This window comes from Hemitrygon akajei, chromosome 12 (genome assembly GCF_048418815.1).
Source record: "Hemitrygon akajei chromosome 12, sHemAka1.3, whole genome shotgun sequence".
NCBI classification, from domain to species: Eukaryota; Metazoa; Chordata; class Chondrichthyes; order Myliobatiformes; family Dasyatidae; genus Hemitrygon; species Hemitrygon akajei.
Genome location: NC_133135.1, coordinates 20,299,936 through 20,317,588, shown reverse-complemented (window position 1 = coordinate 20,317,588; position 17,653 = coordinate 20,299,936). Strand labels below are relative to the sequence as shown.

The window sequence follows — 17,653 nt, the reverse complement described above, 5'->3', positions numbered from 1 at the left end:
GTTAATAAAGAATCAGTTAAACCTGCTGAGTATCAGGTATATAAAAATGAAAATAGTTCACAGGTAACTTTTAATAAAATATTAATCTTCATTCAAGAGTGCAAGTCATTTATTACTAAATGTCAACGGATCCCAACAATCTGCCTGATCATAAATTTAAGATTGTAATATTTGTCTCACTTAGAATTAAAGAAGAATTAAAACAAAGTTCTAAAATCCAGCGACCCACACAAAATGCTGGAGAAACTCAACAAATCAGGCAGCATCTGTGGAGGGAAATAAACCGGTCCTGATGAAGGGTCTCAGCCTGAAACATCGACTGCTTATCTCCCTCCATAGAAAAGCAGAGTCATATTTAATATTTCTGACATATGTCATGAAATTTGTTATTTTGTGGCAGAAGTACAGTGTAGTATGTAAAAAACTATAAATTAAAATAAGAAATACATAGTCTAATTAACATACATATAATGAAATAAGTAGTGTAAAAAATAGAGAAAAAATAGTGAGATAGTGTTCATGGCTTCATTTTCCATCCAGAAATCTCATGGCAGTGGGGAAGAAGCTGTTCCTAAAACATTGGGTGTGTTTCTTCAGGCTCTTGCACCTCCTCACTGATGGCAACAATGAGAACAAGGCATGTCCTGGGTGATGGGGGACATTAATGATGGATGCCGGCTTTCTGCGGCAGTGCCTTTCAAAGATGTCCTCGATGCTGGGGAGGCTAGTGCCCATGACAGAGACAGCTGAGTTCCTCCAGCACTTTGTGTGTGTTACTCAAAGTTTGCAGCATCCCAGATGTTTGTGAAAAAAAGTAGGTAACTCAAAGGAAGCAGGAACAGGAATCAACAGAAGGAGATGATATGGTTTATTTATCAGAACATATCCTATGAGAAAGGGTCACTGTTGACTATAAATACATCACTTTTCACAAAATAAGTACCACTTAAAGGAAAGTAATCTAGCAATTGTGTGGTTATGACAATAAAATCAATGACAAAAATTCCACTCTAAGATTCCATAACATTAATTACTTTATTAAAATTACAATATTTTACATTACAATTAAAATAAATACAAATTACATCAAGTTCACTGTGATAAAATTATACTCAATAATTTGAACAAATAAATTCACATTTTCTTAGAAGGCTTTGTTTACAAAACATGATCCTAATGTGTTTCTGAAGAAGTATAGTATATGTCACTATACGTCACCTTATCTCAATCTATTTGATTTAACCGACCAATAATGGGAATTATGGGCCTTTTAAAAAATAAATTACTTTCTTTGGTAGTAGTACGATATTTTATATATTCCATAAAATATAAGGTAAATTGGAGGTTATTATACATGAAATACGCTCTACCTCTAACTAAAACCCGAACAGCAACACAGTGCATTCTAAATGAACAACAGCATTGGTACAAAAATATATTGGTTCCCATCTATCCTGTGCCACCAGGCTGAGTGCATTAGGGTCTTATAGTATTCCTGACTTGTTCAAGTACACCTGCCTTCACATCATTTAATTTCCTCATGGAAGCAGAAAATCCCAAGTGGCTTAAAGTCTGAGGAAACAGTACAGTATCAGCCCAAAAATTCCATTAGCAAATAATCGACCATTGAAATACGCCAATTTTTAAAAACACCAATATTTCATGATATAGGATTTTGACAATTTGTTTGACATCAGTGTATAAGTTAAGACCATAAGACACAGGAGCAGAATTAGGCCATTCATACTTTCCCTCTCAACCCCATTCTCCTGCCTTCTCCCCAAAATCTTTGACGTCCTGACTAACCAAACACCTATCAACCTCTGCTTTAAATATAACCAGCAACTTGGCCTCCACAACCATCTGTGGCAATGAATTCCACAGATTCACCATCCTCGAGTGAAAGAAATTCCTTCTCATTTCTGTTCTGAAGCAACATCCTTGTAATCTGAGGCTGTGCCCTCTGGTGCTGGACTCCCCCCACTAACCACTTGCATCCCCCAGGTCTTTCAATATCAGGGGAAAGGAGCTACCTGGCAAATACACAGAGAGGCTCATAAGGTCAGGCCACATGTCAATGAAGCCACGCTCCGAGTCATGGCCCGAAAGGTGACTGTCCATTTTCCTCCATAGATGCTGCCAGACCAGCATTATGTGTGCACATTGACCTCTTGTTTATGAGTCACGGATACAGCCCCTTCGGATCACCATGTCAGTACCGACCATCAGTCACCTATTTACATACAATCTCCTACTTTAATAAAATGTTCTTTCTGCTCACTTTTGGGAATGTTATTTTTACCTCAATGCGAAAATCATTTCCTTAAGGAAAGTTTGAACAGCACAGTGCTTTTATTAGTTCATCTTCCTCAACATAAATTTCCATAATTTATGCTCGTGCTGCACTGCGGTCTAATCTAAATAACAGAAATTTAGAGTATCATGGTTCTGTGGTAGTGTGCTCAGAGATTCTAATCTCCTTACAAGTTAGCTATAGGCTCTCACTACAAGGTGAGAAACATGGCTATTTCAGTGGGGATGGAGATTCTTGAACCAGAGGGGATAACACTCACACCACCACTGAACTGTTCCCACAACCTATGGACTCACTTTCAAGGACTCTTCATCTCACATTCTTGATATTTATTGCTTATTAATTATAATTTTGTTTGTTCTTTTAGAACTTTTGTATTTGCACAGTTCGTTGCCCTTTGCATCCTGTTTGTTTGCCCACCTTGTTATGTGCGGTTTTTCAGTGATTCTGTTGTGTTTCTTTGTATTTATTGTGAATGCCTGCAGGAAGGTGAATCTCAGGGTAGCATCTGGTGACATCTATACACTTTGATAATGAGTTTACCTTAAACTTTGCCTTTGAAACCCTATTCTCCTTTCTCTACCCTCTCATTTCTAAACCATAAAAATAAATGCGTGGAACAAAAAAGAAAATAGAAACAAACCAATCATATTTTGACTTCTTTTTCCCTGTCCATTAACACGCTCTTCAATTAAGTGCATTTAGCATGCTAGTGCTTTGATATTTTGAGCACACTCCGAGAGCCATTGAGTAGACTGCTGAGGTCTGTAGTCCAGAACATGACAATTACTCTCTTTCACAATAAAAATATTAATACAAATACATCAGTCATCAGCCAGCATGATTTGCATGAAATGAACATTGAACTCCATCTCTCTACTTAACTAGTACAGGGATGATGCAAGGGAGTGCTCTCAGGGATAAGAAGAAGAAAGTTTCGAGTCTGGGATCATCCATGAAAGGTACAGCCGGTACAACAAACAAAATAAACTGTGCAATCAAGCTCACCTTTGGAAACAAGACAGCATGAATTGTCAAATTTTAATAGACTAAATTGCCAAAGAATTTGTATCCAAAATGTTAGTACATTCTAAATGCAAAGAAAATATCAAGAAGATTCACTAGTGCTGTGTCCAAGAGAGAGTCCTACACCGAAGGAGCATGTGAAGACTAACCTTGGGCTTGTGTTTCTACCAATGAGAGCTTGCTAGAATAGTCAGTGAATTTATTCTTACATTTTAATTTTGTCTACTTTTTCTGATTTTGGAACCATCTCAAAATAAAAACCTACAGCCCTTAGAAAAGTTTGCCAAGTAGAAAACTATTCCCTAGATAGTTTCTTCAGACCACTGACCACTGTGCATCCAGGGATAATTGTCAATGTATTACAGACTTCCCATCAATGATTTAGATTCATTCTGCTCTAAACCTGGTTCACAGGGAAAGACGACAAATTCAGGTCAATCAGAGGAAATCCCGATGTAGTCCCCACTATTCCTCAGCACCTCCACTCGTTGTCAGTGTGTCCCCGCTGACAACTCTGCAAGGAACTGTCAGGATTCATGCAGAGGGAGGTTGCATATTTTGATATCTAGTAAAGGGTGGTACATCAGCTAGGTTTTTTCTAAATACACTGACAAGATATGAGTGAGGGCAGCATTTATTACAGGCCCTGAATCAGAAGCTGGTGGTGAGCTGCTTTATTGAACTAGCCTAGTCCCTTTTGGTGAAGGGACTCCTACAAAGCCTTTAGATAGGGAGTGGCAGTTTCTCTGCACACTGGGTGTTTAGCTGTCTTCTTTTGTTTTAACAGAGTCTATTGGGTTTCTTTGTTTTGTGGCTGCCTGTAAGGAGACAAATCTCAAGGATGTATATAGTATACATTTTTTGATAACAAACATACTTTGTACTTTAATTTAGACTGAGCAACGATGAAGGAATGGCATCAGATTTCCAAGTCAGAGTGACTTGTGATTTGCAGGGGAACCTGCAGGTGGTGGTATTACCCTGCAACTACACTCCTTGTCCTAGTATCGAGGTCTGGGAGGTGCCATGCCTCCTATAAATGGTCCACCCTGGAGCCCTGGCAACTTCATGAGGTCAGTCCTTCCTCAATGACCAACTAGGTAGTTTACAGAGTACTGCAAAGACTGGTTCCTAATCAGAAAATAATCCATAACCTTCGTACTTAGAATATAACAGCTGTTCAAATTTTCCTGTGGATGAATATATACATTTTATATGGAAACCCAATTGTGATTACAGCAATATGCTCAATACGTGATCCTTGTCGATAAAAACATCAATCTATACAACTTAAAAATATAAAATATAAACATCCCCATTTATATTTCCAGAAACGGCACTCATCGTTTATTTTCTGAGGAAGAATCTGGTGAAAGGCACCACAAAGTAAAGAGTACGTTCCACTCATTTACATGGTGATGTCACTATATCTTATTTACAAGTTTTAAGGCTGGTGTTTGCACGTGCAAAGATTCAGGAATATGAATGCTATGATGCTGTCTTAAAAGGTGTTGGATCTCTTTCAATTCAAGGTCTTTATCTCCTGTATCTCCAGTTTTCCGATTCTGCCCTACTTGTCAGCAACACTCTGAAAACATTTGAAGATTCACAGGTCTTTTTGATGACCCCCTTAAACAGATAACCTGACTCTGTCTGAACCTCCCGGCCAAACCATATACACAGAAATGAGGTCATTAGGAATCTTAGTAAGTATATTGTAGAGACATTTTAGGAACACCCCAACTTTAAACAGTTACAGCTCAGCATTACATGTAAATAGTGCATCAATAAAAGTACAAACCTCACAAGCAGACTTTCATTCAGCACCAGAGAGTTTAGACAGCACATGTAAACGGTAAACTAGCTACAGGTAAACGGCACAGAAAAAACATTTAACTGGAGCTGTCACGTGACCTTTGCGCCTTACTTCAGTGACAGTCGGTTTTACTGGTCAACTTCCTTCAGAAATGCCCAGATCAGATGGTTGACCAGCTCTGGATGGTCCTGCTGAAGCCAGTGACTGGTCTCGGGCACAACGGTCAGTCTGAAACAACTCCTCACATAGGATTTTGAGAGCTCAGCCATTCTGAATTCCAGGAATTCTTCGTTTTCTCCCCACAACAACAGGGTGGGTGACACCACCTCATTCTGGTTCAAGGGCAGGCTACTGTAAAACAAAGGTCACCTTGAATGAAAGAAGTTCAAAGGACAACGCATGGGAATTCATGCCTCTATTTATTAACAATCTAAAAGTAAACTATGACCCAGTTCCTTTTGTGATCTGTCATGTTATCCTCCCAGTCCTGTCCAAAGAAGGGAGGGAAGTAAAAAGTGGTTAACTGTAAACTGACCAGCTTAATATCTAGTCAATGTTTGGACCAATTATTAAAGAAGCATTATCATCACATTTTGAAAATCATAATTTAGTTAAGCCGTTAGTATGACAACATAAAGGGGAAATTTTGTTTAACAAATTTATAGGTTTTTGATGAAGTTTTCAGCAGAATGAATGGGGGAGGGGGAACCAGAAGTGAATGGGGGGGGGGGGGGGGAGGGGAGAAACCAGGAGTGAATGGCAGGGGAAGAAGGAAACATTTTGAAGGGGGAATAGCTGGATGTCTCTGTACATATTGGTACCAATGACCTGGGAAGGACATGCAAAGAGGGCCTGAAAAGAGAATTCAGAGAGCTAGGGAGAGCAGAGAAGCAGGAGCTCCAGGGTAGTAATTTTTGCATTGCTGACCGTGCCACGTGCCAGTGAGGGTAGAAACAGGATGATTTGGCAGATAAATACCCCTGTATGTGGCTGACAAGCTGGTGCAGGGGGCAGTGCTTCAAGTTCATGGGATTTCTTCTGGGGGAGGTATGACCTGTTCAGAAGTGACGGGTTGCACCTGAACCCGAGGGGAACCAACATTGTCACAGGCAGGTTTGTTAGAGTTGTTGGGGAGGCTTTAAACTAATGTGGTGGTGGTGGTGTGGGGGGGGGGGGGGGGGTGAGAACCAGAGTGAAGGGACTCAGGACAGGACGGATGGTAAAAAAGCAAAGGTAGCATGCAGTCAGACTGTCAGGAAGGAAAGGCAGATGATAGGATACAATTGCAGCTAGCTGGGTGAATATCTATACATTAGGGATTCAGAATCAAAACAGGTAGCAAATAGAGTACTCGGAGTGTTATATCTCAATGCACGGAATATAAGAAATAAGGTGGATGATCTTGTTGCACCATTACAGATTGTCAGGTATGATGTTGTGGCTGTCACTGAATCATGGCTGAAGGATGGTTGTAGTTGAAACTGAATGTCCAAGGTTATACATTGTATTGGAGGGATAGGAAAGTAGGCAGAGGGGGTGGAATGGCATCAAATCATTAGAAAGATATGACATAGGATCAGAAGTTGTTGAATCCTTGTGGGTTGAGTTCAGAAGGTAAAAGGACGTTGATCGCAGTTATATACAGGCTTCCCAACAGTAGCTGGGATGTGGACTACATTTACAATCGGAAGTAGAAAAGGTGTGTCAAAAGGGCAATGTTATGATAGTCATGGGAGATTTTAACATGCAGGTCGAATGGGAAAATTAGGTTGGAAATGGATCTCAAGAGAGTGAGTTTATTGAATGCCTAAGAGATGGCTTTTGAGAACAGTTTGTCGTTGAGCCTACTAGGGGATCAGCTGTACTGGTTTGGTTGTACCAGAGGTGATTAGAGCATTTATGGTAAGGTAACACTGAGGAGGCAGTGTTCATGATATGATTGAGTTCAACTTGAAATCTGAAAGAGAGAAAGTAAAGTCTAATGTAGCAGCATTTCAGTGGAGTAAAGGAAATTACAGTGGTATAAGAGGAGTTGGCCAAAGTAAATTGGAAGGAGCTGCTGGCAGGGATGTCAGCAGAGTAGCAATGGTGTGAGTTTCTGGGAAAAATAAGGAAGGTGCAGGATAGATGTATTCCAAAAACAAAGAAATACATAAATGGTAAAATAGTACAACCATGGCTGGCAAGAGAAATCAAAGCTAGTGTAAAAGCAAAAGAGAGGGCATACAACAAAACAAAAAATAGCGGGAAGATAGAAGATTGGAAAGTGTTTAAAAAGCTACAGAGCAACTAAAAGAATCATTAGGAGGGAAAAGATGAAATATGAAAACAAGTTAGCAAACAATAACAGAGTGGATAGTAAAAGCTTTTACAGGTATGTTAAAAATAAAAGAGAGATGAGAGTGGATATAGGACCACTAGAAAATGAGACTGGACAAATAATAACGGGGGACAAAGAACTGGCAGATGAACTAAATGAGTATTTTGCATCTGTCTTCACTGGAAGACACTAGCAGTGTGTCAGATGTTGAAGGGTGTGAGGGAGGGGAAGTGAGTGCAGTTACTATTACAAGGGAGAAGGTGTTCAAAAAGCTGAAAGACCTAAAGGTACATGTCACCCAGATCAGATGAACTGCACCCTAGGGTTCTGAAGAAGGTAGTGGTACAGATTGTGGAGGCATTAGAAATGATCTTTCAAAAATCATTGGACTCTGGCAAGGTGCCAGAGGACTGGAACATTGCAAATGTCACTCCACTCTAAGAAAGGAGGAAGGCAGCAGAAAGGACATTATAGAGCGATTAGCCTGACCTCAGTGGGTGGGAAGATGTTGGAATCAATTGTTAAGGATGAAATGATGGAGCTCCTGCTGACAAAGGACAAGATAGGACAAAGTCAGCATGGTTTCCTTAAGGGAGAATCTTGCCTGATGAACCTGTCGGAATTCTTTGTAGAGATTACAAATAGGATAGATAAAGGAAATCCAGTGCATGCTGTATATTTGGACTTTGAGGAGGCCATTGACAAGGTGCCACACATGAGGTTGCATACCAAGTTAAGAGCCCATGGTATGACAGGAAAGTTACTGGCATGGTTAGAGAATTGGCTGAATGATAGGAATAAAAGGATCTTTTTTTGATTGGCTGACAGTGACTAGTGGTGTTCCGCAGGGGTCAGTGTTGGGACCGCTTCTTTTTATGCCGTATATCAATGATTTAGATGATGGAATAGATGGCTTTGTGGCCAAGTTTGTAGATGATACGAAGATTGGTGGAGGGGCAGGCAGTGTTGAGGAAACAGGTAGGCTGCAGAAGAATTTAGACAGATTAGAAGAATGGGCAAATGAAATACAATGTTGGAAAATGCATGGTCATGCACTTCGGTGGCAGAAGTAAATGTGCAGACTATTTTCTAAATGGGGAGAAAACTCAAAAATCTGAGATGCAAAAGGACTTGGGAGTTAACCTTAAAGGTTAACTTGCAGGTTGAGTCAGGGGTGAGGAAGGCAAAAGCAATGTTAGCATTCATTTCAAGAAGTCCAGAGTACATGACCAAGGATGTGATGCTGAGGCTTTATAAGGCACTGGTGAGGCCTCACCTAGAGTATTGTGAACAGTTTTGGGCTTCCTATCTAAGAAAAGTTGTGTTGCTATTGGAAAGGGTGCAGAGGAAGATCACAAGAATGATTCTGGGAATGAGAGGGTTATCATACGAGGAGTGTTTGATGGCTCTGGATCTATACTCACTGGAATTTAGGATGAGGGGATCTCACTGAAACCTTTCGAATGTTGAAAGTCCTAGACAGAGTGGATGCGGAAAGGATGTTCCACATGGGGGGGGGGGGGGGGTCCTAGGACAAGAGGGCACAGCATCAGGATAGAGCGGCATCCATTTAAAACAGAGATGTGGAGAAAGTTCTTTAGCCAGAGGGTGGTAAATTTGTGGAATTTGTTACCACAGGTGGATGTGTAGCTCAGCTTGTTGGGTGTATTTAAGGCAGAGATTGATAGGTTCTAGATTGGCCATGGCATCAAAGGTTACGGGGAGAAGGCCGGGGAGTGGGGCTGAGAAGGGGAAACAAAGGATCGGTCATGATTGAATGGTGGAGCAGACTCAAGGTGTTGGCGCATGGTCAAGTGGTTAAGGCTTTGGACTGGCAATCTGAAGGTCGTTAGTTCGAGCCTCAGATGAGGCAGCGTGTGTGTCCTTGAGCAAGCACTTTACCACACATTGCTCCTGCACGTTTATAGCCCAGTGGTGGTGGTTGGTGCAGTATGGACAAGACTAGACAATGGGCCAAGTGGCCTAATTCTAATCCTATGTCTTATGGAAACCAGGAATGAATGGGGGGGGGGGAACCAGGAGTGAATGGGAGGGAGGGGGAACCAGGAGTGAATGGGGGGAGGTAAAAACTACGAGTGAATGGGAGAAGAACCAGGAGTGAATGGGGAGAGAACCAGGAGTGAATGGGGGGGGGGAGGGGGAACCAGGAGTGAATGGGGGAAGGTAAAAACTAGGAGTGAATGGGAGAGGAACCAGGAGTGAATGGGGAGAGAACCAGGAGTGAATGGAGGGGGGGGGAGGGGGAATCAGGAGTGAATGGGGGGTATCAGGAGTGAATGGGGGGTATAAGGAGTGAATAGGGGGAGGAACCGGGAGCGTATGGGGGAGGAACCGGGAGCGTATGGGGGAGAACTGGGAGTTAATGGGGGGAGGGAAAAGTAGCTGAATTTGGATGTGCAGAAGGTATCTTCCAAGATGCCTCATAAGAGATTAAAGTCACAGAATGGGCGCCTATAGTGCTGTATATTGGAACGTATAGAGGACTGGACAACACATTTATCTTAAGCAGAATAATGGCTACATTTAACTAGGAATTTCTCCAGTGTTCAATTGCAATACAACCCGGTATGATTTCACAGTGAGACTAAATGTTTCCTGAGCTCCAGCTGCAAGCAATGCTTCCTTGGTAACTTCGGATGCCTCATAATTTTTTCACATAACCATATGCTCCTGTGAAGCAGGCTCTGCCTATATTATGTTGCTGTTCCGAACTTCATTTACAATCATCAGAAATAATACTTTCTTACTCTTGAAATGGAGGAGAATTGAAGCTGACAAATTTCTTAGGGAATTACACTATGCCTAATTGTGTTTATATAATGCATTCAAATCAGGAAAGCATCAAAGGAATTTTTAATGGAGCATGACAAAATATGATTTCACCCACACATGTACCAGCATAGCCTGCTCACAACTCGCTTGCCCTAACCATCCACCTTTGGAATGTGGGAGGAAACCAGAGGATTGGGGGAAACCCACGCGTCACGGTGAGAACATACAAACTCCTTACAGATAGTGGCAGGAATTGAGCCCCCATCTGTGATCACTGGTGCTGTAAAAGCGTTATCCTAACCATCACCACGTCACTCTACAATACTACATACAATATTGGTCTCCTTATTTAAGGAAGTATATTAACGCACTCCCCCAAGAGGATCACAACCTTGTCGTGGTTTGGAGGCTTGCGTGCCTCAATGACTGGGAGAGCTATGTTGGCTGAAGTCAGGGCTTTATGCTTTGGCTCTTGGTAGGGTCACCCATGCCAAACAGGTCAAAGGGTAGAGGCCAGACTAAGAGTGGTCCATTGGTCCTCCAGGTTCGGGTAATCAACTCAGGCCTAACAACCCTGACTGGTCAAACAAAACTGTTACTGAAACAGCAATGAAGACTCCTGTAACTGAGTGAGACGGTATTCCTGCGCCTCCACCAGGCCTTGCATGGCTGATGGCAGTGAAAACCACAGGGAAGTCACTGACACGATGAGGGGAAGCCCTGAACACTGCCAGAGATGGAAGACCTCACACGCCCATGGCATAACAGGCAGAAGGTATTAATGCTTTGGGAGCAGTTCAGACAAAGTTTAGCAGAGTAACAGCTGGAACAAACAGGTTGTTTTGTGAGGAGAGATTCAACAAAAAGGGCCTGTGTGCCAATAGCTTTAGAAGATTGAAAGGGAATTCAATTGAAACTTATGGAACCCTGAGGATTCTGGACATGATGAATGTTGAAAGGCTGTTTTCTCTTGTGGGAAAATTAGAACTGGTGGTCCTTGTTCAAAAATAAGATTATCTATTTAAGACAGAGGTGAGGTGAACTTTTCTTCTCAGGAGGTCCAGAGTCTTTGGACCTCTCTTCCTCAGAGAGCAGGGAGAGAGTGTCATGGAATATTTTTGATGTAGGGGTAGATAGATTCTTGATGGGCAAGAGGCTGAAAAGTTATCAGGGTTGACAAGAATGAAGAGTCAAAAATGACCCTGATGTTATGAAGGGAATGAGCAGGTGTGTGTGTGTGTGTGTGTGTGTGTGTGTGTGTGTGTGTGTGTGTGTGTGTGTGTGTGTGTGTGTGTGTGTGTGTGTGTGTGTGTGTGTGTGTGTGTGTGTGTGTGTGTGTGTGTGTGTGTGTGTGTGTGTGTGTGTGTGTGTGTGTGCGCGCGCGCGCGCGCACAAGAGAGATGAGGAAAAAGAACAGATTTCCTCCCAGGTACATTGGTCAATTGAGTGAGTTTTGTAACAGTCCATTAATTTCACAGTGACTGTTATCAACAACAGATTTTTACTCAACGCTTACGTGATTATTAGAAAGTAAATTTCCTAGCTGCTACAGATGAACTCACAACTCTGGTGCAGTGATCCAGGTTTCTCAATTACTCATCCAGTAACAATGCTCCCATGCAGACTTTAGGTAACTACAAGTCACCCTAATATGAACGATGTGTTGGAGTGTGAGTCAGTGTGTAGTATTGTCATTTGGCTTCAAGGCCCATTTACAGAGCAGCAGTATCAACATATCTGTGCCTTTTCACTACGGAGGTAAGTCGAGGTTTCAGTGAATGTTCTCAATGAGCAACAGGACTGTGAGACAAACTCAGAAGTATGGTGAACCAGACTTATAGATTCTGTCTACAGAGAAGCTAGCCTCTGAATGGGCTGGCACAGTTGTACTGAAGGAGGCAGATGTAGCATTTCACACAAAATGCTGGTGGAATGCAGCAGGCCAGGCAGCATCTATAGGGAGAAGCGCTGTCGACGTTTTGGGCTGAGATGTAGCACTTGCCTGGCAGAAGCCTCCGTGTATTTGAATTGGACATATTCCTTGTGTTAATGGGTGGGCCTTATTTTCAAATGGTGACCACTAGTTCTGGAGGCTCCCACAACAAGAAACATTCTCTCCATACCCACCAGAGACCCTTCAAGATCCTGTACGTTCAGTTAGATCCCTTCTCAAATTCCAAACGCTCGTAGTGGCAGGAATGGCAGTCTGATAAAGGTAACACTGAAATCTGCACCTTAATAATGCCCTAACTTTGTCAAAAAGGTAAAAGTTTTACTATGAATTTTCATATCTTGGAAAAAGTTTTATAAAGTGCTGTAAAAGTAGGAAAATCTCCCAAAATGTCACATCTCTCAAAATAATCTCTCAAAAAAAATCTCACAAAATAATCATCAGTCTAAAGTTTGACACAGATTGAAGTTCTAATGCAGACAAGGTTCTTCCAAAGGTGACAAGCAGGAACTGTGTTAGCGCTAAAAAACGGTCAATTTGAAAAGAGACCAAAATAGGTCAGACTCTCTGGTGTTGCCTTGAAGCAGACTAATCTAGCAAACTGTGTCAAGATAGGAGCCCACTCATAGATTTGCTATTGTATTTACATTTGTTCATAAGAACACAATAAAGTAAGAGTAGGAAGAGGACAACATACACGAAATGCTGGAGGAACTCAGCAGGTTGGGCAGTATCTGTGGAAAAGAGTAAACAGTAGAAGTTTCAGGCTGAGACTTTTTATCAGGAGGGATTTACTCAAGGCGTTTACTCTTTTCCATAGGTACTGCCTGGCCTGCTGAGATCCTCCAGCATTTTGTGTGTGTTGCTTTGATTTCCAGCATCTGCAGGTTTTCTCTTGTTTGTGATAGGAACAGGAGTTCCTACTCTGAGCCCTTCAGTTTCATCATGGTTAATTTGCCCAGGGCCTGGTCTCTGCTGTGGGAGTTCTCTACAGCCCTCAATTCCCCAATCTTTCAAACATTTATTGACTCCTCTTTACATACCCCCAATGATCTAGTCTCAAACATCATCTGGGGTAAAGAATTTCAGCAATTCACCGTCTCTGGGAGAAGAACATGAAGGTGTACCTGGAGCCAAATATGGAGTGAATCATTAAAGGACCTTTTGAGACTGGAACTATTTGCATTTAATCTTTGCACAGGCTCTGCTTTTTTCTAACCTTAGTTACAATGCAATACCTGAATATATTCCTGAAGTGGCTGAGGGGTCCAGAGAAAGCTTCAGGCTGGGAAAATATGTACAGATAGGCTTCCATCTCATCTGCAGTCATTCTGTACTCTTTTGTCCTAATACCAGTGCTCTGACTTGTGAATAAATACTTCAGCACCTATAACATAAAATAGTGGTTAAATGTAGAGTCATAGAACACTACAGCGCAGAAAAAGGCCCTTTGGCCCATCTAGCCCATGTCAAATTATTATTCTGCCTAGTCCTATCGACCCGCACCCAGTCCATATTCGTCCATTCCCCTTTGATCCATGTCCAAATTTTTCTTAAATGTTGAAATTGAACCCACATCCATCACTTCTACTGGCAGCTCGTTCCACACTCTCACCACCCTCTGAGAGATGAAATTATCCCTCTTGTTCCCCTTAAGCATTTCACCTTTCACCCTTAACCCATGACCTCTTGTTCTGGTCTCACCCAACCTCCGTGGAAAAACGTCTGTTTACATTTAAATTATAACATTGTATACCTCTATCAAATCTTCCCTCGTTCTCTTACACACCAGGGAATTAAGTCCTAACCTATTCAACCTTTTCCTATAAGTTAAGTCCTCAAGTCCCAGCACCATCCCTGTACATTTTCTCTGTGCTCTTTCAATTTGATTGATATCTTTCCTGTAGGTAGGTGAGCAGAAATGCACAGAATACTCCAAATTAGGCCACACCAACATCTTATACAATTCTAGCCTAACTTTCCATAACAACCGTATTGTTATATGTGTGTTCATTCAGTATGCTGAAAGCACTGTTCAGCCCCTCGTTCATTAATCAGATTTCAGATTAGTTTATCATCATACATACCAGGGTGCAATGAAATTCCTTCCTTGCCTGAAGTTCACAAAATAAACATGGTCATAGTAAACACAACAAGGAGAGAAAAACTACAAAGATTGTTGTGCTAACTCAAGTACGGTGGAAGAAAATGCCAAAATAACAATAACGTTATTATAGGACATTAATAGGAAGCTTTAGAGAGGGTGCAGAGGAGATTTACCAGGATGTAGCCTGGATTAGAAAACATGTCTTATGAGAATAGGTTGTGTGAGCTAGCACTTCTCTCTTTGGAGAGAAGAAAGATGAGAGGTGACTTGATAGAGGAGTTCAAGGCAATGAGGTATAGATAGAGTGGACAGCTAGAGACATTTTTCCCAAGGAGGAAATGACTAATACAAGGGGTCATGATTTTAAGGTGCCCGGAGGAAATTATAGGGGGGGGGGGATGTCAGAGGTAAGATTTTTTAACAAGGAGAATGGTAGCTGCGTGAAATGTGCCACCTGGGGTGATGGTAGAGGCAGATACATTAAGAACATTTGAGAGATTCTTAGATTAGCACATGATTGAAAGAAAAACAATGGAACACTATTTGGGAGAGATTAGTTGGATTAATCTTGGAGTAGGTTAAAGGGTCAGCATAACATCATTAACCAAAGTTTCTGATTTTCAATCATATGCTAATCTAAGAATGTCTTAAATGTTCCCAACCACCACCCCGGCTATGGGAAAGTTATTGCAAGGTATTCTAAGGGGCTGGGTATACAAGACATGAATGGTCTTGGCCCAAAATGTTGACTGTTTATTCATTTCCATAGATGCTGTCTGACCCACCGAGTTCGTCCAGGATTTTGTGTGTGTTGCACCTGCAGAAATTTTTTGTGTTTGACAGGGACTGTTTAGGGATAGTCAACATGGCTGTGTGCATGATAAGTTGTGTCTAACCGATCTTATAGATTTTTTGAGGGTTACCAGAAAAGCTGATGAAGGCAAGGCAGTGGATGTTGTCTACAAGGATTTTAGCAAGGCCTTTGACAAGGTCCCGCATGGGAGCTTGGTCAAGAAGGTTCAATTCTTGGCATTCAGGATGAGGTAGTAAATTGGATTAGACATCGGCTTTGCGGAAGAAGACAGAGAGTGGTTGTAGATGGTTGCTTCGCTGTGGCTAGTGGTGTACCACAGGGATCAGTTCTGGGTCCATTGTTGTTCGTCATCGGTATCAATGATCTGGATGATAGTGTGGTAAACTGGATCAGCATCTATGCAGACAACACCAAGATTGGAGGTGTAGTGGACAGTGATGAAGACTATCAAAACTTATCTAATGGGGTGAAAAACATCAGGAGGAGTGTAATGCAGATACATGTGAGGTGTTGCCCTTTGGGAAGACCGACCAGGGTAGTTCTTACATGGTTAATGGTAAAACACTGCGGAGTATGGTAGAACAAAGGGATCTGGGAATACAGGTGCATAATTCATTGAAAGGGGTGTTCCAGGTAGAATGGGTCGTAAAGAAAACTTTTGGCACACTGGCCCACGTAAATGTATTGAGTACAGGAGTTGGGATGTTACATTGAAATTATTTAAGATGTTGAAGAGGCCTGATTGGAGTATTGTGTGCAGTTTTGGTCACCTGACTACGGGAAAGATGTAAATAAGTTTATAAGGGTACAGAGAAAACTTACAAGGATGTTGTCAGGACTTGATGACCTGAGTTATGGGGAAAGGTTGAGTAGGTTAGGACTTTACTCCCTAGAGCATAGAAGACTGAGGGTAGATTTGATAGAGGTATATAAAATTATGGGGGGGGGGGTATAGATAGGGTAAATGCAAGCAGGCCTTTTCCAGTGAGGTTGGGTGAACTAGAGGTCATGGGTTAAGGGTGAAAGGTGAAATCATGAAATAAGAAAGTCCAGACACACACACACACTCAAAATGCTGGAGGAACTCAGCAGGTCAGGCAGCATCTCTGGAAATGAGTGAATCATCGATACTTCGGGCAGAGACTCTTCTTCAGGACTGAAGAAGGTGAAATGTTTGAGGGGAACACGAGGAAGAATTTCACTTAGAGTGTGGTGAATGTGGGGGACAGGCTGCTAGAGGAAGTGGTGGATACTGGTTCAACATCAACAGTTAAGAGAAATTTGGATAGGTGATTTGGATGGGAGGGGTATGGACGGTATTGGTCTGGGTGTGGATCGATGGGACTAGGCTGATTAATGGTTCAGTACAGATTAAAAAGGCTGAAGAACCCGTTTCTGTGCTCCAATGTCCCATGACTCTAGAGGTAGGATAGAGTATGGAAACAAGGTGACGTGTAATGCCTAACAGCGACACAATGGCCAGAGCTGCTGCCTAACAGTGCCAGGGATCCAGGTTCAATCCTGACCTCCACTACTGTCTGTGTGGAGTTTGCACGTTTTACCTGTGACTGCATGAATGTCCTCCCAACTCCCAAAGCCATCTGGCAGGGGGTTGATGAAAATGTGAGAAGACTGAAAAATGGGAATAGAATGGTGAAAGGTCTCATCCTGAAACGTCGACTGTACTTTTTCCCCATGGACGCTGCCTAGCCTGCTGAGTGTGTGTGTGCTGCATAGTATGGTGAAAAGGATGTGTAACGGTCAGCATAGACACAGATGAGCTGAATGGACTGTTTCAGTGCCTCATCTCTCCCTGACCCATAAACACACTCTGTAGGAGGATTATTTGCTTTCGTTTCACAATAGTATAGCAGTTAGTGTGTATCGCTAAATAAAATGGAAGTTTTAGAGAGTGTGCAGAGGACATTTACCAGAAAGCTGCCTGGGCTAGAGAGTATGCCTTATGAGGATATATTGAGCGAGCTAGGGGTTTTCCTCTTTGGAGCGAAGGAGGATGAGAGATGACTTGACAGAGGAGTTCTAGATGATAAATTGCATAGATTGAATGGAGGTTTTTCCCAGGATTGAAATGGCTGATACAAGGGGTCATAATTTTAAGTTGATTGTAGCAAAGTATGGGGGCAGGAGGAATGTTCATTTTACATGGAGAGTGGTGGATGCTTGGCATGTCCTGCCAGGAGAGGTTGTAGAAGCAGATACATTAAGAGAATTTAATAAACTCTTGGATAGGCACATGGACGACAGAACAATGGATGCTGTGTAGGAGAGAAGAGTCAGATTGATCTTAGAGTAGGTTAAAAGGTCCTCTCAGCATTGTTGGGCCAAAGGGCCTGTATTGTGCTATGTTCTGAGCTCTAAAAGGAAAAGCTTTTCTGTTGAGAAAGTTTCAACCTGAAACATAGTTTCTCTCCCTCAGTTGCCCCCAGGTTTTGCAGACTTGCAATTTAAATGCCAGATTTCCAGGGCCCACAGTGCTTTATTTCCTTCTTTC

The 17,653-nt window shown here is 42.0% G+C and overlaps 1 protein-coding gene across 2 annotated transcripts in view; it reads right to left on the bottom strand.

Moving 5' to 3' along the window:
* Positions 1-961: 961 nt before the first annotated feature.
* Positions 962-17,653, bottom strand: part of ephx4 (epoxide hydrolase 4) — a 58,226-nt gene continuing 41,534 nt past the window's right edge. The window contains exons 6-7 of one of the 2 annotated variants that reach the window (XM_073062666.1): positions 13,459-13,607; positions 962-5,507 (exon numbers count right to left, since the gene is read on the bottom strand). In XM_073062666.1, coding sequence (XP_072918767.1) covers positions 5,285-5,507; positions 13,459-13,607 — 372 coding nt within the window. In that variant the 3' untranslated portion in view covers positions 962-5,284. The remainder of the gene's footprint in view (positions 5,508-13,458; positions 13,608-17,653) is intronic. The other variant, XM_073062667.1, reaches the window with a different exon arrangement.